Raw genomic sequence first — 22,605 nt, 5'->3', positions numbered from 1 at the left:
GCAAATATTTGTCACATTGGTTAAAAACCAACTCAGATACATGTCAGACAGAATTGATTTGAGAGCATTTACAAGAATGCAACAGACTGAATTACAGCAATTGTCCCCTTGTTTTTATATGACAATATTTCAATCATTCAAATTTTCAGTGAGTTTGGCATTAATCAAAAAATGTGTGAATAATAATATCAACAGCAATTTTCAGCAGATAGTAAAAGAACCCCCCTCTGAAATAAAATCTTTGGTTGACAATGACCAAATGTAATGTAACAATGAGGACATATTCTATGGGATGGCTTTCAATATTAATTAGAATAATAATTAATTTAATTGGAGCTAATTTGGCTGAGCCTGTGTGGTGGCCTAGGAGAATCTGTTCCATTGTACAGTGGGTCAGCTGGGGCAGTTCACAGAGTTAACTTCCAGAACTGAGCCAGGCCCTGCGGGGAGCAACCGGAAGCCAAAGGACCAGGACTGTCTGTTCCGTACATGGCATAATGTTATCTATTTGTCATCAGTCACTTGACGCCAAACAGCACAACACTAAAAGCACTGCCAAGTACCAGATTGTGAAGAGCCCCATTGTGCTGAAAAATAAAAACAGGAAAGCAAAAACAGACAAAAACGTGCAACATATTCTTACCACAGCAATGACTGGAATAAGGACTCCCAGATTCCCAGCGCTGCTGGAGGCCTGGAAAAAATGGCAGACAATTTTGTTTGAGTGTGTACAACCCTGCACAAGATACAAGCACTTAAGTACTATTAGTGATTGTACTTAAGTTCAACCCCGCACATGGCAGTTTACATTAAACTGCTGTCCTTTTCACAAGCCACTCTTGCATTTGTACAGCCATATTCCTTTTAGAGACACTCAAAAGGAATTCCAAGAGGAATCTGACCCCATGGCCCAACTCACAAGTTCACACTGCTGCCATTCTCAGATAAATCACAGCAATTACTTTACATTCTTATGCGTGGTGCGAGGGGGAGAACCCCCTAAAAACCAATAATCTCTAAGGTGTTTCTCAGATGTCCTCTCAAAAAGAGAAGGTAAAAAAAAAAATACAAAAACAAACGCTGCAACCACAGAAACATATTTATGCAATGCACTACATCCTCTCCTGTATGACTGATAATTCATGCAGAAAATAGCAACTGTAACAGTGTAGTAATAGTCAAAGCGCCAGTGCATCAGCTGGGCAGCAGAGTGGTATAGCGGTAAGGAGCAGGGCGCGTAACCTGAAGGTTGCCGGTCCGATTCCTAGGTTACCACTGCTGTTGTACCTTTAGCATGGTACTTGATTTCCATACTAAATATCCAGCTTAGTAAACGGACAACATGAAAAAAACTGCAAGCTACTGAAGTTGTTCTGGATAAGAGCATGTGCTAAGCAAATGTAATGTAATGTAACAGCACTGCAGTGTGTCTGAAGAGCTGCTGTGCGATGCTGCTTGCAGAGCCAGTATGGCCAGTGGTTGTATCAGTGCCTGTAATAGTGCAAATGCAAGGCAGACGGTGGGCTAAGCAGGCCCACCTTGAGGGCAGGGCCTTTGTCACTGGCCCTCTCGCTGGCCCTCTTGCCCTCCAGGCCCAGCTGCACAAACAGCTCCAGCAGGTTGACCAGGAGCTCGTCCACCATCTGCTCCCCCTGCAGGTTAGCGGCGATATTGGCCAGCGCATTGATCACAGCCAATGAGCAGTGTCTGTACAAACACACACATACACGTACATACACACACACCAATGTCAACAAAAAATGCACTAAAACTTTTTAATCCTCAACAGGAGCCTGTATCATTGAATTTTCACTCTCACTTCCCCTTAAATCATGATCATTCCGATGTCAGTTCTTCCCAGATCTCCCACCTAATCGTTGGGAGATACAGTGAGAATTTGCAGAGTGAAGTCTAATTTGATTTATGGATTGGTCTCATTCACAACAAAGGCTAGAATGACAGGAACAGACGTTGTCTTCATAATAAAATATTTAATTATTCAGGGAATGCAAGTATGATGGCGAGCATAAACTCAGGAATCATACTGCCAATGTACAGTTTCTCCCAACCCAATGTTCACCTGCAACAATTCATTTATGATAGCCAAGATTGCTGCACTGTGTGACCATATCAGAACTGCCCTCTGCTGCAATTTTGGGGCTGGTCTGTGGGTTGCTCTGTGAGGCTACAGATGGATTTCTACCCAAGTAGGACAGAAATCACCAAGTGACGCAACAGAAGTCAAACCAAGCTGGCCAATCACGTGGAGGGTAGGAAGTGGCAACAATGGCGGTGGAATGGGGGATATCATTCACTGTGCTAATGAGACTATTTTTAAACCCGGCTAAAAATGCCCAGTGGTGTGGAAAGCTTGTCACAATGTCACCTGTATCCAACATCCTTGTAGTCTTTGGTGGCTGAGTAAACCACTGAGCTGGCTTTTACACTGATCTGCTGAAACAGGTTCCACACTTCCTGGTAAATATATTGCTGGAATGGAAAAACAACATGAGACAATGTGTCACCAAACATTGCATTATGTGCTGTGAAGTAACATGCTGACAATCTGCCCTTTGGTGGAGGCCATTAGCTATGCAGTGAACTCAAGCAGTATTACTGTGTAATCATTCTAAGAGTTACACAACTGTTGTACTCAAAACAGCTGCAATGCACTGGGTACAATTCTGAAAAAGAGTAAGTCACTTCATCTCCAAGAGGAGAAGCTGCGTTACATGATTACGAGAGTTAAGTGCTGATTGACGACATAAATAAGGGTCCTTGGAGTATGTGATTCCTGAAGACTGCATTGTGGGTTCAAAGTTTTTAACTAGCTTATAAAAAACAGCATACAGAGCATGCAACACCAAGAGCTACGTGAAGGACTAACATCAGGACGAGTGAAGGCAACCTCTTAATGACTGAAGGCAAGTCTGGTGCTGTGTAAATGAGGTCAAATCTGTAGCAGGATTACATCTAGGTGAATGAAGGCAAGTGTGGATCAGGACTGTATCTCAATGAATGAAGACAGGTCTACACTGGGGTTGCTACTAGGTGAATGGAGGATAAGTCCTTATCCAGTAAGATAAGAGTATGGATTGTGTATAGAGGTGTATGAATGTGGCTGGAGCCCCCAAGGCTGGCTGTTTTGCACTGGCGACCTACATTGCCGGTGATGACCATGCAGCCCAGCTGGTCTATGATCAGCACGTCCAGCTGGGAGGGTGGCTGGCAGAATTTCTGCTGCAGAATCTGCAAGATGGGCTCCATCACCCGGGGTGTGTCACGCAGGGCCACCGCGATGTGACCCAGCGCACGAATGGTGTGATCCGGGATCAGGTGGGCATCCCTGAGAATCACCATCACCATCATCAACATTGTTTTAATCATCACTGTCATCACCAATATTATCCTTATTGGTCCTTACTATGACCATCAACACAATAATCACTGGAGTTGACTGATGACAATCATTATTCCCATCACAGTAATTAAATTAACTACTCTCTTAATTCACATCAGTGTGTGTACACTACATTTCATTTCTTCCTTATATTTCTCTGGAAATTTATTTTGACAATAATTTTGTGATACGGGGTTACACACCAGATTAGCTGTGAATCTGTAGGTGCCAAATTCTCGAATAAGAATAAATCTGGGGCCTAACTTACTTGTCATTCTCCTGGGAGATGTAGAGGCGATTGGAGAGGCTGGCCAAAAAGGCCTCCACAATCACAGGGTCCATGGTTAGCCCTGCTTTCAGACACCTGGGGATGAAGAACACAGTCAATCACAGACTCAAACTGCACCTAAAACAGACAAGGCAGACCAATCGCATTGAGCAGCTTTATGGAATTTAAATATTACATACATACATATGTTGATATGATAAATATGTCAGTCTAATGAATTCATATTTGTGTGCCCATTTGGTCTTTACTGGGAAGTGGAGGGAAGGCAGCTTTTAGAGCCGTGCAGCAGAGAGGTAGAGTGTGAGAGGTGCTAGATAGATGGGAGAAGGTAAAGCATGGGAGGGGAAAGAAAATGGGAGTGACCAGAGCACAGGAGGGGCTAGAGCATGGGGGGATACTCACCTGCAGATATTATCGATAGAGATGTCCCTCAGCTGCTCATACATAGAAGGCTGTCCCTTCTTGTTGGACAGCACATTGAGGGTGGACTGCGAGTGCTCATTGGTCACACTGATTTTGATTTCTCCAGTACCTACTGAGGAAGAAAGAATAAGCCTGAGGGGGTTGCCATTTTTCATATTCTAGATGGTTCCCCTACAACATTTTAAGATTAAAGAGCCACTGGTGTGTGACTGCATTTTCTGATGATGCACTTGAGTCAAACTGCCCTGCATAAAAACAGTTTAGCCAAAATGCCCTGCAACTTTTCCAGATCATATACTTTTTTCAGCCTTTCTGTACAAACTGCAACGTGCTTTATCCTTAAATTTAAGCAAAAAATTTAAGGTTGCTACTTTTCTCTCAGTTGTTACTCAATCTACTCAATCTAAAGAATTATTTTATTGCTACAATAGTCAAATTCATGATAAACTGGCTGACCTTGAAGATGGGATTTCAATGGGAAATACTTTTGAGACATAATACTCACAAAGTATTATGGATGCTGTTGACAGCAAATATCGGTCACCAATGAACTTTTTTGAGTGGGTATACTGCTCAGGCCAGTAATCCCTTATAGACCTGATAGTACATGATCATAAGAATAAATCTACCTTTTAAGATTCTGATTTTTTCAGATGAGAATATATCTTTCCTTTGTTTGTCCTTCATTCCCAGTTTAGGAATAACCACATTGTGATTAGATTGAATGATAGTAAGCGAGCTGCATTTTCTGTGAACTGAACTGCATATTCTGTTCAATTCACATCACTAAAATGATTAGTAATTCCTGTCTTTCAATCAGAAGTGTGTGTGTGTGTGTCTAAACACAAGTTATAATAGTTAAAAGTTATAAAGTCTTCTTACAAGTGTCTTCACATTGAGCTTCAATATTAAATCCAGAAATCATTTTAAACATTTAATAGTTTTGTGCAAGGCCACTGTAGGGTTCTGTAGACTATTCCAGAACAACCACAAGTCCACATTTTAGGTGCCACTGATGTCTCATGTTTGAGGCAGACAGGGAGGGTGGTCTCACCTGTGCTGTACTGACTGTGGTACTTGTAGAGCTTCACCAGGACAGGGGAGGGCACAACCAGGAAGTCCCTCAGAGACATAGTGACAGAGTGTGCCACCACAGGGAACCGCTCACACAGCCGCCCCAGACCCTACAGACGAGGCAAGGTCCATTATCGTTACTACTATCATCTGATATCATCATCCCACAATTCATTGCTACTAGCATACAATGTCATTGTCAACTCATTAATATCAGTTCTATCATCTGATGTCATTATCAACTGAATTCACACATTCACATGAATGCTGACATAGCTTCTGAGTTACGGGTACCTGGTTTTGCCTCATATATACCAGTGCCCCCAATCAGTATCAGTAGTCATGATAAATTACAGCCTCACTTGACTTACTGCTGTAATTACTGCCATAATATCTGATTTCCACCAACTTGTAAATGTAGTTGCCAAAGTGTCAAGCAAGTGACAACTACATCCTAGTACAAGGTCTCTCTCTGACTGAGAAATGTTACAATATGGTGGCAGAATAAGCACAATGCTTAATACCCAAATGCCTTCTGTCCAGTGGTTCCCATATCACCATGGAGATATCTGGTCAAGGCAATGGAGAGAGAAGACCCACCTGTAGGCAACAGATGAGCAGGGGCATGTGTGCAATGATGATTTTGCTGGAGGTCTTGGACTGCAGTTTCTCAGAGAGTTTGGTGCAGAGGTTCTCAGCACCTGGTAAAGCAAATGTTAGAGAGAAGTTTTGGGGTGCTTGTTTAATATTCATAGATAAAATTAATTAACTGACTCCCAATTGCCAATGTAATGAGGACAAGGGTTGGAACCGTGTTATTTCTCTGTCCTGGTTTCAGTCAAAGAAAGTTCAAGACAAGAGGGAAATCTCAGCAGTTACTTTCATTAAGAGGCTGCTAAGTACATACTGTGGCATGCAATAAAGGCAGGTCACTGCTGCACTACTGTGCATAACAGAATTGAATTGTGGGACACAAGAGGCTGCAACGCCCTCAGGTGAGTGGCAGAACAGAAACTGACAAGATATAATAATAATTTTTATACATGGTTGTAGCGAAGGGCGAGAGCAGTCACCCCACCCAGCCTCGAACCCGGGTCTATGGGGTACCAAACATGTGACTCTGACCGCAACGCCAAAGAGCCAGGCTCGTTGGTATGGTAGTCAGAGCACATACTCAACCGTAGTGACGGCACTCCATCACAATGGTACTTAACCACATTTGTGCACTTGGTACATTATGTGATTCCAGTAAACAGAACTGTGGGAAGCCTGCCAAACCTGTCTTTATGTTCTTGAACCAACACATAAGGGAGAAGTTACACAGCTTGTTTTTATGGATCAATGTAATACAGATGTGATTCACAACCCTTTCATCAAAGTCATTCAGCAGATATATAATGTGGATTGTTCATCCTGTTCCCTGACCCACCTATATACCCACATACTTTATCATCAGTGAATCTGTGCACCACCTGTGGAGCTCTGCTCCCACAAAAGAGCCCATAGAAATCACTGCTAAACCCTACCTTCTCTTCCTGTCTCTGAACTCAGGGTTTGTGTTGAGACACCCTGTGACACCACTGAAGACGACCATGGGCATTCCTCTCTTACTGTTTTTGCGGTCACATGACTGGAGTAGCGCCTTACCTTGCTCGTCCTTGACTGCCCACACCATGAGGTCCACGCAGGCGGCGCTGGCCTGGCAGCGCAGCTTTAGAGGGCTCAGCTCACTGTGCAGGTGTTCCACATCATGCAGGATCTTCTGCAGCTCTGACTGGCTACTGCTGAACTGCTCCAGCACAAAGTCATGTACTTCTTTCACGAAGGATGTCTGCAGGTCTGCCACCAAGCAAAGAATGGAAATAAGTCACATCTACTAATACAACGAAACACTGCGCAAAAATTTGGTGAACTGTGACAGTGTTGTGCTAACTGGGAATATCTTTCATAAAATAATGACAGTCAATGTTTCAGATTCACGACATTAAAAATAAATTGGTACACTTGACAACACCAGACAATGAGCACACCCTCAACCAGTGCCACCAAATGACGCATAGTGACAATGTAGCTTGTAACTACACATTGGAAACAATAGGACAACTGTGTTTTGAAGATTTAACAATCACTGGCTTCCTTAAGCCTAGGGCACATACAGTGATTAATAATTAATTCTTCATATTTGCAAGCATTTTCAGTCCCACTTCCTCTTCTGTATTTTATTTTCCCTATTCCATGGCTGATTTTGCTGTGGCTCTACAGGACATACATAATGTGTGTTTTATGTGAACTTTTATCAATTTATCAGTTGTTTTTTCCATTGGCTCTTGGAAATCACTCATTGCTTGTAAAACCCTACTCCTACTACCCTTAATGAAAATATCAAACATGCTTGAAAACAACTCACAGATCGTAAGGCACTCAAAAGAGTCAGAAAAATCCTTGAGAAATTGAATGATTGTATATAATCTTCTTACCTTTCATGTAATACAAGGTGTCCCTCAGCATTTTAAACATATCCACATACAGGGGATCACTGAAGGTTCTGTAGTACAAACTGATACCAGGATTCATCTGTGACAGAGTAGATGCAGAGTGTAAACGCTCCGTCACGTAAACATTCTGTCAGAACTCCTGTGGTCACTAAGGTCAAAAGAAGACCTGAAAGCACATACCTCCATCACTTCCACCATTGTTGTGTCCAGAGTTTTCAGAAAAGGTTCCGAAACAAACCGCTTTACCTGCACAAGATTTATACACCATCAGTGAGATAAAGAGAAAATGTTTGTTCAACATTAAGACTAAACCCCTTTGACTCATGTGACATGAAAGTTGAGAGAGGACCCAACACATTGAGGACAGTTCAGAAAAGAGAGAGATATGCAAGTATACTGCTGGTAAGAATGGGGCATCTACAATATCCCATTTCTGTTCCAAGAAGAGATTGATCTCCGCAATCTTCTAAACCCTGCATACAGTACATAGGCCTTCCAATATATGATCACGTGCACTTTTCAAGCCCTGTCAAAAAAAAATCCCTGGGACCCATGCACTCAGAAGGGGTGGGGCCTCGCACCATGTGTAGGAGGAGCTTCAGCACATCCATGGGGATGTCAAATTCCTTGTTGCTGCTGCCAGTGAAGAGGGGTGAGACAGAGAAACTGGAGCTGATAGTGGAGAAGTAGTAGTCTGGGTCCAAAGCACTGCCATCTGGGAGATAGGAGCCTGTGGAGAGACAGACCCAGAATGTCTTAGAAGGAGCAGATGGAAAACTTGGCTGCTACTTCATTCATTACAAGAGGGTGGCAAAATGAGGCTTTAGCATTGGTGGGTGTGATAAAGGAATACAGAAGTGCTATCGTTGTACCAATGGAACCGAGGGAACCTAACAGAGGACAATAACATCTACAGGACTGAGGAACAAAGAGAGAGCAGGGACAAGGACAGACCCATTTAAATGAAACCCATCCAACCCAAGGCTATCCAACCTTTTGCCACGAGGACCGCAATGCCTGTACATTTGAACTCTGACCACATGTTTAGAAATATAGCTCAATTAATCACCACCATGATGTTTCTGCTCAGCAGTGAGTGTTACAGAATGAAAGAACCTAGCACTGAGGAATCCTGGTCTAATAAGAAATGTGAGCTTCTTGAGCCATCTGTTACACGGTCAAGGACAAAATAATCTGACCGCTGAGAAAAGGGCCCTGTCATTTTGATATAGATTAGGTCTGACCCCACAAATCACACAAAAGATTCCCTTCATATCCCCCCATGCGACCTACACCACAAGCAGACTATGTTATACATTGGTGTGTTTCAGTCCCCTGGAATCTGATTTAATGCTTTGAAAAATTTTAATCTGTCATAAATGTAACAAAGTCTCCACACAGTGATTAGCTCACTGCTGCTAATCCTGAACTCCTGCACAATGAAATAAAAACCGAGGAGGATTAACCGACAACTGTGGAGACTCCGCAATGAGAGACTTTTATTTCAATCTGCATAATTAGAGCCAGTTCCATTGTTTCAAAATGAATACCCCAAGTAAACGTTTCATTTTATGTAATTCTTTCTGCAAGTGCAGAATCCTTTTTGCAGTGTTGGCCTCTTTGCCCTGGAGGAATAGAACAGCAGCAAGAAACTCATGGCTATTTTTAGGCATTTTCAGACTGACAAGACAAGTCAAAATAAATCAAGACTACAAGATGTTATGGGTTTCGAAGACGAGAATGTGCAAACACTTACTCCATTTTAAACCTAAACATCAGGAGGAAAAAAGTAACTGACAACTGTAACATTGCTCTTAAACTGCACATTCAGTGATGCTTTGCCATGTTTTGACTTTGGCAGACTACGATGGCACACTTCCAAGCGGAGTTGCTTGCAGTGATTCAGAATGTGAAATTTCCTGGAAATGGTGTTGACAGTTTACCATAAATTATGACAAATAACTGCTGCACTAGGCCACCCCTATATTTTTGGGCCTTCATACTGATGAGAACAGCCCATTCAGCCTATCCTGCGCTGTCATCTAAAATAATGAAAATATATTTCATTTACAGTCCAATCGAAAATAATAAATGTAATAAATTCAGCAACAGATTATAAATTAAATGGTAAAACATATTTGAAAACATAAAAGACAGCCATAAGCAAATATTTTACATGCTGCTAGGTGTTCCAAGAGTGCTTTCAATTAGCAAGTGATTATGCTAGGAACAGCTGATGAATTGAGTTCCTAACTAGACAGGTGATTCATTTAATAATAATATTAAAGACAGATTACAGTGAAAAGCAGTGGAACCTTTGTCCCTGGAGGACAGGAGCAAAGTCATGACTACAATCAGTCCTTCCTAATATGACACTGATATCACTAAAGTACCTCTCCTTCTGTCAACCAAAAATAATGAAAGAAAGCCTATTTCTTCTCACTGAAAACATGCACAAAAGGCAATTCTAAACCCTGTTTATCAAAAACAGGATGCACGGCAGAATTTTGTGAATATATAAAAATGTAGACTTTTAACAGAGAACTTTATGACTTTTAAGCCTTTTAACCAACCTTTAACTTTGACTTTTAACTTAGCCTTTACGTCACAGTCACACACTCAACTGGCTTACCTTCAAAATACTGAGTGGACGGTCCAGATGGGGAACTTGGGGAAGGCCCTCCACGATCTGGACTGACCTACACAATAAAGCACATGCATTAAGTGGAAGGTTGAGCTTTACCTGAAGGGCCATACAGAAAATCATGCATCTACTTGGACTCAAAAAGTTTAGACAAAGCAATTCTTACCAAAAAGAAAAACACTTGTTCTGTGTGGTGAAGACCAAAGTCTGGCAAGACTGGTTTACAAAAACACACTTTTTTAAATTTTCCATTTTGAAAAATGAAAGCACAATATTTTTTTGAATTTCAAGAGATGTGCTTTTAGTTTGGCCTGAACAAAAAGATAACAATATCAGGAAAAACACAGCTGTGTATATTATATTAAAAAAGTCTGAGCCCAGGTGTTCAAGTCAAGCTAGACAAACACCCAGAAACACAGCTGATGTTTTGCAAAGCATAGATGTGAAGCCCACAAAAAACACTAGGATTTTTTCAAATTGGCAAACCACTGACAATATGAAACCTCCTTCCATTCTATATTCATAAAGCCTCACTATCCCATCACAAAGTGCCAGAAATGCTCAAACTGTTTGCACGGCAGACCAGTTAGGTAAAATGATGAGGTTTCATGACTTCCCTGTCAGCTGCCTATTACGAGGATGTAGTGTGAACTGCTGTATGGAGTACAGCCCCTGGTGGTGAGGTGGGGGATGGCGAGCCGCACCTGGGAAAGGTTGGACACGCTGCTGGTCTTGCGTCGGAGCGTGTCTCCCTGGCAGACGGTGAGCAGGGAGCTGGGCAGGATGGAGCGGAAATCGTTGAAGGAGCGGCGGCGGACACCCTCAAGCTCGTCAGAGACGCGCAGGGTCTGCTGCGTCCCTCGAGGGAACAACTTGGAGAGCAGTGACTCATCTGTGTTGCTGAAGCGGCCGAAGGCTCGGGTCACACCAAGCAGGCAAGGCACGGCATATCTGCACAGGTACTCTGGAAGAAAGAGGTAGTTTTCCCTTTCTTGTTTTACTTTTGTTGTTATGTCTTACAAAACAGTTCCTTGAATGAAAAAGTGCACTTGACTTCATAAAATGGATGTGTGCATAAATGCATGGTTTCTTACCTTTATCATGGTTCTCAGGTGCTTGACACATTTCCAGAAGTGCCTGCATGACATCCATAATAGCTTCCAAAATCTGGAGAGAGAGAGAGCATATCAGGAGTTCCCTTCCAGTCTTGAACTGCATTTCTTATTAGCAAAGCACACTTTACAACGGCAGAGTACACAAAGCAATTTTTAAATGTTCAGACCTCTGCTGAAACAATTTAAATTCATTGGGGCACAAACTTGTACAACCCAACTATTGCCACGCCATTAGAAATGCTGTAGCAGGACATCACAGGAGGAATCCAAACTGATGCAGGTAAAAAAAAAACAGTGATCATACCTGTCCTCGTGAGGATGCATCTTTCTGGGCAACGTCTGAGAGAAGGGTCACTAGGCAGAAGCTGAAGTTCTCTGCAATGGGGAGTGCTTCTGCACGATGAACAAAGCCCGTGTTTAATGTGCATATAGCATGTTAATACTCATGTACCTTAAAAAGTGTCAGTGCAAAGTGGGGGAAAACAAAAGGCTACATTAATCCCCGATTGAGTGAAACAAACATTTTGCTGCTCGACGTATGAAAAACGTCATAATCTTTTTTTTTTTTTTTTACCTCTCCCCTTCCTTCCTGTGCTCTCCTCAATCCATTGAACCCGCGGCAACCCCTTAAGCAGTCCCAGTAAGTAGGGAACAATGGTGTCTTTGGACTGCAAACAAAAATCGGTATTAGCCATTTTGCATATGCCTGCTCATTTCCACCAACACATCGGGGGTCTGCCAAAGGTTTCCTCTTGGTAAAGCAATATGTGGCTTTCAGCTGACAGGCGTAACTTTACATTGGAGCAGAGCGTTAATGACTGAGCCGTCTTAGTGAAAACTGATTACCTGTAAGTCCGACTCCACCAGAAAAATGCCAAGCGCGATTACAGCATCTCTGCGCCGTTCGTCCAGTTGATATACGCCACGCAAATCCACAGGGCACATGCATTGTAGCTTCTGAACCTACAGCGGCAACACATGAAGGTTTGCTGCTGCCACGCACATACATGAATACGCTCCTGTTCAAGTGTGGGGGTGTGTAACTAATTAGCGAATGTTACTTTTGTTTACATATCATCATCTTAATGAACTTACCGTCTGCTGGCTGTCTTAGCTAAATTGCTAACTAATGACAGTAAATTCTAGTCTGCCAGCCAGCTAGCCAATCAATAAATTCTGCCCATAGTTATCAGACTGTACAGCTAGCTAGCTGTCGCCAGTCTATCCAACTAGCTTTGTAGCTGGTCTAGCTAACTGTCACTATTCCCTCGTTAAAAGAAGGCTTTAACAGTTATTAGTGGTCATTAGTCGGATATCCACAGCAATGATATTTTTATAATATCACATTGTGTAGATATAAATGTATAACCAGTTGGCTCGCTAGTTATGTAAAACAAACAGTTTTTACGTGCGTGCTAGCTAGCCTAGCATCCCAACTATGGGTGGGCACTTGTCAAGCAGAACAGCCAATTTGTCGATGGCGGAGATCGCGAGAAAAATTATGTTGAACTGATTTACACAAGACATTCAAAAAATACACACCTTATCAATCGGAGCTGGCCGATGTGCTGCCAAAGACCGCGCAAGGGATAAAACTGTGTTAAAGTAAAACCCTCTCGTTCCACCCCCTTTCACCGACATATTTTCCTCTCCATCAAGCAACAGTGGCAAATTGATCTAAAAAAAAAAAGTTGGGTGGATAAGGAAGCAATAATACGGAGAGCCTAGTGGTTCAAGCAGTACGCGGCGAAATTCGTAGAAAAAAGCAAACAAAGCCTTAAAAACTACATTCCTCGGTTTTAAGTGAAAATAATCAACTACCGCAGTATTTACAGGCTGAGTGATAATGATCATTGTATCAGAATCAAACAACACATAAATACACTGGCAAGTATTAAGTCATATGAAGTATTTTCACATTGAGCGTTATGTTTTTAAAATATGTTATTTGTTAAATAGTGAGTAATACTTCTGTATTTTGATTTCGTCCTCATGGACAAAATGTTAACAAATTATGCGCCATGTTGTTGTTCTCAATGCCACTGATTTTGTCCATACAGCAACCACTGAATATGAATTAATGTCGCTTTCTTTGTATGTTTCCAGGTAGATCCTATGTTATCTTGAACTTTCGGCCATGTATCGCAAGAGGGAGATTTTCCATCAAACTGATGTAATGCAAATTTGGGGGCATCCTCAATGACGTACCATTGATATTTTATTTTACCACGACCTGTTTATCATGACTAGTTTACAGTAGCCAAGAGTCTACTTGTTGGACGTTCCCCAACATACCCATATGTTTTAAAATGTCTTTACGTCATCTCGCATGTTAGTTTGCATTTTCAGAAGCTACCATCTACATATAATGAGGATTTTGACAAGTGAAGTGGATTCGGATATAATACCGATGAGCAGTTTATCAAACATTAGAATTACAATATCTGAAGTAATTATCTATCTGCGACAGAATTGTTATTTGTGCACCTCACACTGAATGAACCGCCCCGAATGACACGCCAGCTTTTGCGTCACTAAAGTGAGACAGGAAACAATACCAAGGAAAGTCAGCTGACTCAACGACAGCGAGAAGACTGGACACATTAGAGCTTTCGGCTAAAGCTGCGAGTTTGGATGTAAGTATAAGATAGTTGCTTATTGTTTTATTTCAACAGCGACACATCAGTAACAATACTTATATAGCCAGCTAGCAAGGCACATTAATAATATAGCTGATCATCAAGCTAAATAATCGCTGGAGATGTTGTTTTGTTCGATGGCATACAAGGGTGTTTTCAGGTAGCTAACGTTAGCTAACTAACTGGCCAGCCTTGTTCCTGCTTTGAACTAGGAATCTGTCCTAAGCATCGTAGACTTTGAAAATGTTTTATTAACCGTTACATAAGTACTTAGGTAGCTAATAGCTATTATTTGTGGTAAACCTGTTGATAAGTAACTAGCGTTAACTAACCGTGATTAGTTAGCAAGATAGCTATACTAATACTGCCCCTAATTTGTTAGCAAAAATAATTTCCTCTGCATTTGTGTGAAAAATCGACAGGCTGTGGGACAGCTATCCAAATAATTTTGGTGTAAAGTCTACCTTACGTTTGATTTATGTCTAAGCTGTCTGGGGAGATTGCATTCTCTTTAACTGCTTGCGCGTTCAGTTGTTGAAAGTGACGGTTTCTTTCCAGCTGTAACCAGTTAGCAAGCTAGCCATGTCTGCGTACCCCAAAAGCCACAATCCGTTTGCTGACGATGACGACGACGATGGGGTAGAGGACTTCAGATCTGGCGGAGGCTGGGATGACTCCAGGGACAGCCGGCTGAGCGAGGCAGAGAGGCGCCAGAGACAACTGCAACAGGAGGTGATGCGGACAGCGCAGTCCGCAGTCGACAGCAGCTACCGGTCCCTCGGCCTTATATACGAATCAGAAAAAATGGGCACGGAGACTGCAGAGGTATGGGCGTTTGAAGAGTATCCTGTTGTTTTCATGTTGAAAAGTTTCGACAGTAGGGGACATTGGATGCAACTAACTGAAGAGCAGATTAGTCGGACAGTTGTCTAAATTAAGATGAGCGAAAAACAGTATGCACCTGAGGGGATTTCGTTCATATTGAGTGCGTTCATTGTTTCTGTTAATATAAATAAGTAATGTATACAGAATATATACAGGAAAGAATACGTTACCTGCTTGAACTCAGTCCGCTACATTATAATTTAATACGTATACTTGATTTATGTATCACGTGAGTGTAGAATTCTCTTTTCAAACGAAGGAAATGAACTGGGAAAAAACACTGGGGCAGAGTAGCAAAACATGCAGTATCCCAAAGGAAGCCAAAGTGCAGACGGAATTTTTGCTGCCGGAGAGGAAGTTCTACGTGAAGCTGGACCTTGGTATAGCTTATCGTGCTTGGTGTCAGCCACTACAGCTGATGTCAGTATTTTTTAAAATTTTTAAATTTTTTTTTACCAAACTTGACAACTCTCACTTAAAAAAAAAATGGAAAGCTAATCCTGACTACAAAAATCACCCCGGGCTCAGTTCTGATGGTTTGAGTTTCAAATCTGACTTTGCAAAAATATTGCCCAGAGGATAAAGAATGAAGCTTACCTAAAATATCTGCCTCTCATCTGGGAGTCTAGACATTTTTTTCTGGAAAGCATACCTTCCTGCAGATCAGATGGGGTGCAGCAGATGTTGGTTAAGATGAGTTAAAATGCAGCCTTGGGTGATTTTTCCCGTCTGGGTCAGTATTTCACTTTTGTCTGATATTTGCCTGGGGAAGTATTAAAAATGTCCATGATTTCTAAAGTCAGCAGGGTAATTCCATGCCAGCTCACCGAGGTACTGAATTCTGGGTGAGCTAGCATGGAATGACCCAGCATATTCGGAGAGCTCCAGGTAGATCTTTAAAAATTTTCTCACAAAATGTGACGAATAACATTTTATGAGGAATAATCCTTGCATAACATTTAAATCCAGTGCATCTGTGTTTTCAGTGCTTGTATTAGGTACAGTATTTGTTCCATATAGTGCAACCTTAGTACTACTGCACACATCCTACATACTATTTGATCTGTGAGTATGTTTTAGACCCAAATCTGTGAGTATGTTGTAGAACCATTGAATTGCCACTGAATGTTACTGCAGCAGTAACGCCTCTCAACAGTAGCTTGACCTTCAGAGTGTGACAGGTTGAGTGATTAGCCTGTGCAAACACGCTTAGCCTTAGAGGCACTGAACCTGTTTATGGCATTTCAGTGGCTTTGTAGCTACATGATAAGGATACTTTACATATGCTGCCTGATTAAATAGACATTAGCACATTAGATGAAATGCATGCACTGCCTTAGAGGCCCATATTGCTGATAGCCACTGTTCTAGTGAATAAAGCATGCTGTTTCCTCATAGGAATGTATTAATTTTAAAATGAATATTACTACTGTTAATTGAGATGCATATATATGCATATACATAGTAAGGTTATTATTGCTAAACCATTTGAACCCAATTGTATGCATATACACACACATGCGTGCATGCATAGTGAACTCAATTGAAATCAATATGTTTGATCCTCACCAGCTGATGGAGTTACAGCTGATCCACTCCATGGTCCACTCATTTATTGATTTCTGTGGTGTGAAATGCCTGAATATGCACCCCCTAGGCAGTCTACCATAACACATGCCTCCATCCGTCCATTATGTTGACTGGAACTGGTTTGATTGCCTTCCGTGTAGCATTGTTTTGGTTTGAGTGGCTCCAGTGTAGCGCTGGTTTTGTTTTACTGGCTCTCATGTGCCACTGCTTTGCTTTAATTGGCCCATTTGTTGAAATGTCTGCCACGCTTTAGGAGCTGATGCGGCAAGGCGAGGTCCTGAAGAGAACAGAGAGGATGGTGGACAACATGGACGAGGACCTGAAGACAAGCCAGAGGCACATCAATACCATCAAGAGTGTCTGGGGTGGGTTTGTCAACTACTTCAAGGCCAAGCCAGAGACCAAGCCCCCCCCACCAGAGCAACCTGCGCAATACCAGCCGAGCAGCAAGTAGGTCACTACAATTATCTCTTCTCCCAGAAGTAAACATGTCATTGTATCATCACCACGATTATACTCATACTTCCCCATTTACAGTTTCCAATACTATGCACATTTTTCATGACTTGGTATGGCATGGTAGCATACTAGGCATATATAAGAGCAAAGATCATAAATTTGTCCCCCCCCCCCCCCCCCCCACCCAGTAGCCAAGCCATGCTCTTACTGAAAATGTAATGCCTCACCCGTACCATAATCTTTAGTCACAAAAAATCGATGTTCAAAATAAATCTGTGTTTCTCTGGATAAAGTCATTTAGTATTGGAAAGTTGAGCCCAAAAACCAAGAATTTTTGTGATGTGACAGGAACCGAGCATTTTTGTGATGTGACAGGAATACCTCTTGCAAATTTGAAGTTATTCATCTCCAGTTGGTTTTATATAGCCAAAGATGATTTTGAAGTTGTGTCATTTTGCTTTGTTGTTTTTCAGATTGCAGAATGCACTGGCTGAGAGCAAAGAGCAAGAGCACAAATATCAAGAAAGCCACCCCAACCTTAGGAAGCTGGACACATCAGGTAACGCGTTGATGCCAACATTAGACCTATCAATCCACCAGCCCCAGTGTTTATAAGCTACAAGATAGAAAAGTATATGGAAACAAGGCATCTGTGATTTATGCCATAGGATTTGGAGCTTTGGGGTCAACACCAGACGACCTTCCATCCAGTCAGAATGGCTACTCCCAAAACAAATACCTTAGAACTGCTCACAAACAACTGGATGACAACTTGGGTGAGAACCTGCAGTTCAAAGGGAATGTTAAAAAGTAGTGTTTGTAAATGGTGTTTGTAATCATAATCTACATTTCAAATGCAGTGATAGTTTGGAGGGATATACAGACTTAATGCATTTTAAAGGAACGTCATCTATAAGACAGTGCTAAACATTGTTAATTGTAATTGTGCATTTTAAATGCAAGGTTGTCCACTTTTGCCATTTAGCAGTAGAGAAAACCACTGTCTTGGGGTAGATTGATGGGGAAAAAAGAGCAAAGCTAATTTTCAAGAAACTGCCTTGCAGAAACTGTACATGTATTTGCTCTAATATGTAAAATATCCACAGCTGGTTAGTAACTGGTCCTTCGCACTATTCTTGATGTTCAGATGAAATGTGCTCGGGGCTGAGTCGACTGAAGAACCTGGGCCTGGGCCTGCAGTCTGAGATCGAAGACCAGGATGCCTCCATCGACAACCTCCTGGGCAAAGTGGACAGGATGGACATGAAGATCAACAGCACAAATCAGCAGCTCAAGAAACTCAAATAAATGGCGGTCCGCCTGTAGTTCATGCCGCATTTTGGAATGCGGTGCCGAATATCCTCCAAGAGCCTTATACTTTTAATAAAGTTTTGAAATGTATATTGATGTGCACACGCTCAGCGTCGAACTATACCAACTATATTCCCACACCCTCTGAAGGAAGGACCCACATTTGTCATCTGTCAAGTATACTTCTGTCAGGTCCCATTGAGAGACAGGTGAAGTTACAGTTTGTGGCGTTTCCACAGTGAAGTCACTGCAACATAAGACGCCATCTGAAAGAAGCCAGGGTTTGTAGTGCTGACCACTCCTGGTGCCTATATTGAAGTGTCCTGTTTACTTAGAGCATGTTTGGCATTTATTTTGATGGGTTTTTTTTTCTGCAGCTCTCCAAACAAAAAAGCTCCCCAAGGACATTTCCCACAGAGCCAAAATTCAGAGGACAAAGATGGTGATACCCGGTTTCCATGACATGACCAGTTTATGTGTGTTGTATAGCATTTTCACATCGTTTTATTATGCATATGTATCACTATTAAGTAGATGGCTCCTCTGGTGCTGATACCAAGAATTGTCTTCAAAGTGTGACTTTGTAAACAGCTGCATAGTTGAAAACTACATGGAGAATTGCTGCCATTGATTATTCTTGCATTTTATCTGAAAAAGAGGATCCATACTATGTTGTTTAGAGTTTAAAATGGAACAAAATATGGGAAGCCATGATAAATGTGTTGGTTTTGTTTCAAGCACAGGAAGTATATGGACACAGATTTGACCAATGAAATACTTACAGCAGCGACAGATGTTCCCATGTGTCTTGCCTGGCCTTTATGTCTCATTCTTTTGTTGAACATGTTGCGGACTATTGCCACCTATGTTTTATTTCCTTAATTGCTGGTTTTGAGATTGGGATGTGAGATGTGGGTGTGACTGTGAATTATAGAAAAGTTTTGCAGTTACCGATTACCTGCCAACTGAGTTTTGGGAATGGAGAGACGTCTGTGGATGAGCAGGTCATGTGGACTGTTTTGTCACAAAGATGGGTTTCAGTGCCCCATTCCCCATTCCAGCACAGCGGTTAAGAAAGATCAGCTTCTTCCTTCTCAGTAAACACAATATCTGTGCACCATTGCTTTAGTGTTGTGACAATGTTGCCACATTGTCAGTAGGGTTGTCTCTGTATAGTCCTGTAAAGTGAGATCATTTTCATAGTAGAATAGCTGATCTCTGCAATGGCCATCAAACACTAATGAGTTAGGAAAAGAAATAAGATCACCTAGATCTGTTCAGTGGATAAGTTGGAATATGTTGGAAATAAACTCAGTTAAAGAGTCTTGTTTGTGTAAATGTGTTTCTGTTATCAAATCCAAAGTAGGTTAGAAATAGGAATGGATTCCCTGTATTTAACTGTACTTTTGGATAATTAGTGCGGAAATCCTCTGATAGCTCATGAACTAATCACCCGAACGTCACGGTCCGCTTGGTGCCTTGTTCAATCTGCATGATAAAGTAGTGACTGAGCCGTTGGGCTATACCACTAGATGGCGTAATTATGCCAGGAGTCAGTTGAAGAACGCTCTGAAGGAAAATTGGATGGTGTAAAATCTGGCCTGAACTCTAATCTAACTGCTCAACACATAATGAAGTAAACTCATTGAAAAAATGGTTCCCTTTGTCATAGTTAATCTAACCAATTAATGAGCTGAATGAACAAAATAAAATTTATACAAACATTTTGTGAAAAATACAGTCAACAGTCTTGTTTGCTTTAATTGCCTTCACATAACAGTTCTCTTTAATGGAACAACTGGTAGCAACATTCAGTTCTTTCTTCAAAACTGAATGAAAAACAATCTGAGATGGCTTGCTATTCATCATTTACATTTGAAATCTTATGCATTGTAATGTGTATCCCTTCAAGCTCTGTGTATATGTTTACTATTTATTCTTGTGTAACAGATGTGGTTTTCTCTCAGAGGATGACAGACAGCTCCCGAGAGGCTGGCTGCTATCATTATCATTCTTCCACCTCGGGCCAGCTGCTCACTGGGATGGCTCAAGCTCTCATTAGCTGCTGCGGCAGACTGCGTACGGAGGCGCGAGGCACGAAGAGCGAACCGCGCAACAGCTGGTTCTGGCCAGCTCTAAGGGGTGGGTGGCACGTGGCACGTCAGAATGTTTTTGTTTGAGTTGTGGGTTGCACAGTCAGAATGCTGGGGGTAGTTTAGTAAGAATTTGGTGTGCTGGATGCGGTACCATTGAAAAGACTGTTTTGTTAAGCAGTGCCATACTTATAAGAGTAGAGTTCATGATAGTACAAAGCCATATGGCCAAGAGTTGCTCCTTTTATTTTATGTTACGTTATGTGAGTGTCATTTAGCAGTCACTCTTATCCAGAGAGACTTACATAGGTAACAATTTTACATGGTATCCATTTATACAGCTAGATATTTACTGAGGCTGTTCTGGTTTAAGCACCTTGCCTAAGGACACAACAGCAGTGCCCCAGCAGGGAATCAAACCAGCAATCTTTCGGTTACAAGTCCTGCTCCTTACCACTACACCACACTGCTGCTCTCTAATGTGCTAATATATGACTTAAAAAATCAGGTGTTGATCAAACTTGGTCTCAGACAAACTGCAGTTAGAAGAGATATTTGTGTATGTTATCTGTCATTTTCACCATACCAAACTTTTGTCAATATTCTTTAACCTGTGAGGGCCTCCATGCATCTGAATCCTAAAAAGTACGCAACATAGATGGCAGTCTTGCTACTGGTGAGGCATCCCATGCAAGCCCAGAAGTCTCTACAAACTTCACATGTTCTTCTGTCCTGCTTTCTGTCTTATCAACCCTTAAAGTGCCTCTGCAGCGCTTTGAGACAGCCAGCAGAGCAGTCAGATGCTGTGAACCTGGGAAGCTTTTCAGCTGTGAACCCTGGATTTCTCACTTCTCCATGCTTCCGCCAGTGACACTTTCTACCTTCGATATTTGAGGTATGAAGTGCACTGTGACTGAGCACCAATAAAATCATGGTGCTGAGGTGAGTAAAAGACTAAAAAGGTAGTTTGCAGCAGTTGTAGTTTGGTATAGCAAGAGCAGATGTATCCAATGTGGAGATTAGAGCAAGTTGTATGATTCTTTTTTCTTGTGGGAGGGGAAGACCAAGAAGGTTTATGTCGTTAAAAGCTGGTGTGGGTGGGACCAGTCCCTGGCCCCTATCCCAAAGCATACACATGTACGAAGTTTACACAGACGTGCATTACTGCAGCTCGAGCCCTCCATCCCACACACACTAAATCAACTCCCAGTGCGCTGCGCGCTGGGGCAATATTCTGTGCAAATCCACGGGCAGCTTTTCTCAGCACTGAGTCATTTACTCTGCTCACGAGAACAAAGGGCCCAGGGGCCCTTTTCTCCCCATTGCCCAGCGCTGGTCCAGGGAGGACGGGGGGGTGGCGGGCGGAGCAACCGTTCAGTCTTCCAGCGGCAGGGCCACCCCGGTGACCCTGTGCTGATCTGCTGCATGGCCGCTGAGGTCCTACCACCTAACTTTGATTCGTCCCAAATAACTCCACCCCCCCACAACCACAACCACCACCACATGGTTTTTATCAACTGGGGGTGCAAACAGCAATCGGAAGTACCCCTGTTGGTTTTTGGAATCCTGTGGAACACCGCTTTGAACAGCTGTCTTCATGTAAGCAAACAGTGCCCCAGCCACGACAAAGGCCCTGCCGGGTAGGAATGCCCTGCTTTTCAGGCTGGATAATCCCAGAAACGACTGCTGTCAGGGACCATCAGGCGTAGGGCCAAAGACAGGCCTTCCTGCCTTTTGGAAACCCTGCCCAGAGCCGACAAAGGGTAAGCCAGGTTCAGAGGTGATGGCTGACACAAATCTATTGCCACTGTTGTATATTGGGAAAATAAAGAGTTGCGCTGACTTGGTAGAGATGAGGGAGGGGGTTGGTGGGGGGTGTAGTCCAGTGCCAGTGTGTGTGTGTGTGTGTACGTGTGCGTGTGTGTGTGGGATGGCATGTAATTGGGGTATTCACAGAAGGTATCTGCCAGCAGGTTTGCTCCATTGCTACAAGCACAGCTCCTTTCACAGGGATGTGTATGTACTCCAGACAGTAAAAGGTGAAGGAAAGCACAGCCTTACCATATTGATAAATCAACTTGAAGCAGACGTAGTAGAGCAGCATCCGTGTCTGATGTAATACCTTTGGTAGCTAATGAAACATACTTATGCGGTTAAATGAACAAGAAACTTCAAGTACATCTCATCA

The 22,605-nt window shown here is 42.3% G+C and overlaps 2 protein-coding genes across 3 annotated transcripts in view; one reads left to right on the top strand and one right to left on the bottom strand.

The window, feature by feature from the left end:
* The window catches only part of pi4kab (phosphatidylinositol 4-kinase, catalytic, alpha b), a 47,206-nt gene extending 34,114 nt beyond the window's left edge, over nt 1–13,092 (bottom strand). Inside the window, exons 1-19 of one of the 2 annotated variants that reach the window (XM_036527758.1) lie at nt 12,983–13,092; nt 12,287–12,403; nt 12,015–12,108; nt 11,745–11,833; nt 11,420–11,492; nt 11,030–11,289; nt 10,314–10,380; nt 8,263–8,411; nt 7,862–7,927; nt 7,664–7,760; nt 6,834–7,025; nt 5,787–5,887; nt 5,167–5,296; nt 4,092–4,224; nt 3,669–3,764; nt 3,163–3,346; nt 2,387–2,490; nt 1,539–1,707; nt 644–694 (exon numbers count right to left, since the gene is read on the bottom strand). In XM_036527758.1, the coding sequence (XP_036383651.1) occupies nt 644–694; nt 1,539–1,707; nt 2,387–2,490; nt 3,163–3,346; nt 3,669–3,764; nt 4,092–4,224; nt 5,167–5,296; nt 5,787–5,887; nt 6,834–7,025; nt 7,664–7,760; nt 7,862–7,927; nt 8,263–8,411; nt 10,314–10,380; nt 11,030–11,289; nt 11,420–11,492; nt 11,745–11,833; nt 12,015–12,108; nt 12,287–12,403; nt 12,983–13,081 (2,271 nt within the window). In that variant the 5' untranslated portion in view covers nt 13,082–13,092. The remainder of the gene's footprint in view (nt 1–643; nt 695–1,538; nt 1,708–2,386; nt 2,491–3,162; nt 3,347–3,668; nt 3,765–4,091; nt 4,225–5,166; nt 5,297–5,786; nt 5,888–6,833; nt 7,026–7,663; nt 7,761–7,861; nt 7,928–8,262; nt 8,412–10,313; nt 10,381–11,029; nt 11,290–11,419; nt 11,493–11,744; nt 11,834–12,014; nt 12,109–12,286; nt 12,404–12,982) is intronic. The other variant, XM_036527759.1, reaches the window with a different exon arrangement.
* A 908-nt stretch (nt 13,093–14,000) lies between these two features.
* snap29 (synaptosome associated protein 29) lies at nt 14,001–19,647 on the top strand. Its single transcript, XM_036527174.1, has 6 exons — nt 14,001–14,076; nt 14,638–14,904; nt 16,808–17,004; nt 17,487–17,572; nt 17,682–17,789; nt 18,161–19,647. The coding sequence occupies exons 2-6, from the start codon at nt 14,662–14,664 to the stop codon at nt 18,319–18,321; spliced, it is 795 nt and encodes a 264-aa protein (XP_036383067.1). The 5' UTR covers nt 14,001–14,076; nt 14,638–14,661; the 3' UTR covers nt 18,322–19,647.
* The last annotated feature ends 2,958 nt before the right edge of the window (nt 19,648–22,605 follow it).

This window comes from Megalops cyprinoides, chromosome 4, assembly GCF_013368585.1.
Source record: "Megalops cyprinoides isolate fMegCyp1 chromosome 4, fMegCyp1.pri, whole genome shotgun sequence".
NCBI classification, from domain to species: Eukaryota; Metazoa; Chordata; class Actinopteri; order Elopiformes; family Megalopidae; genus Megalops; species Megalops cyprinoides.
This window is presented reverse-complemented; position numbering and strand designations above follow the sequence as displayed.

Bases quoted from the DNA above. Each gene is read 5' to 3' on its own strand.
- snap29 (XM_036527174.1), top strand. From the start codon at position 14,662: ATGTCTGCGTACCCCAAAAGCCACAATCCGTTTGCTGACGATGACGAC. The intron at 17,005-17,486 runs GTAGGTCACTAC...GTTGTTTTTCAG, and splicing joins CAATACCAGCCGAGCAGCAA to ATTGCAGAATGCACTGGCTG. The intron at 17,573-17,681 runs GTAACGCGTTGA...TTTATGCCATAG, and splicing joins TAGGAAGCTGGACACATCAG to GATTTGGAGCTTTGGGGTCA.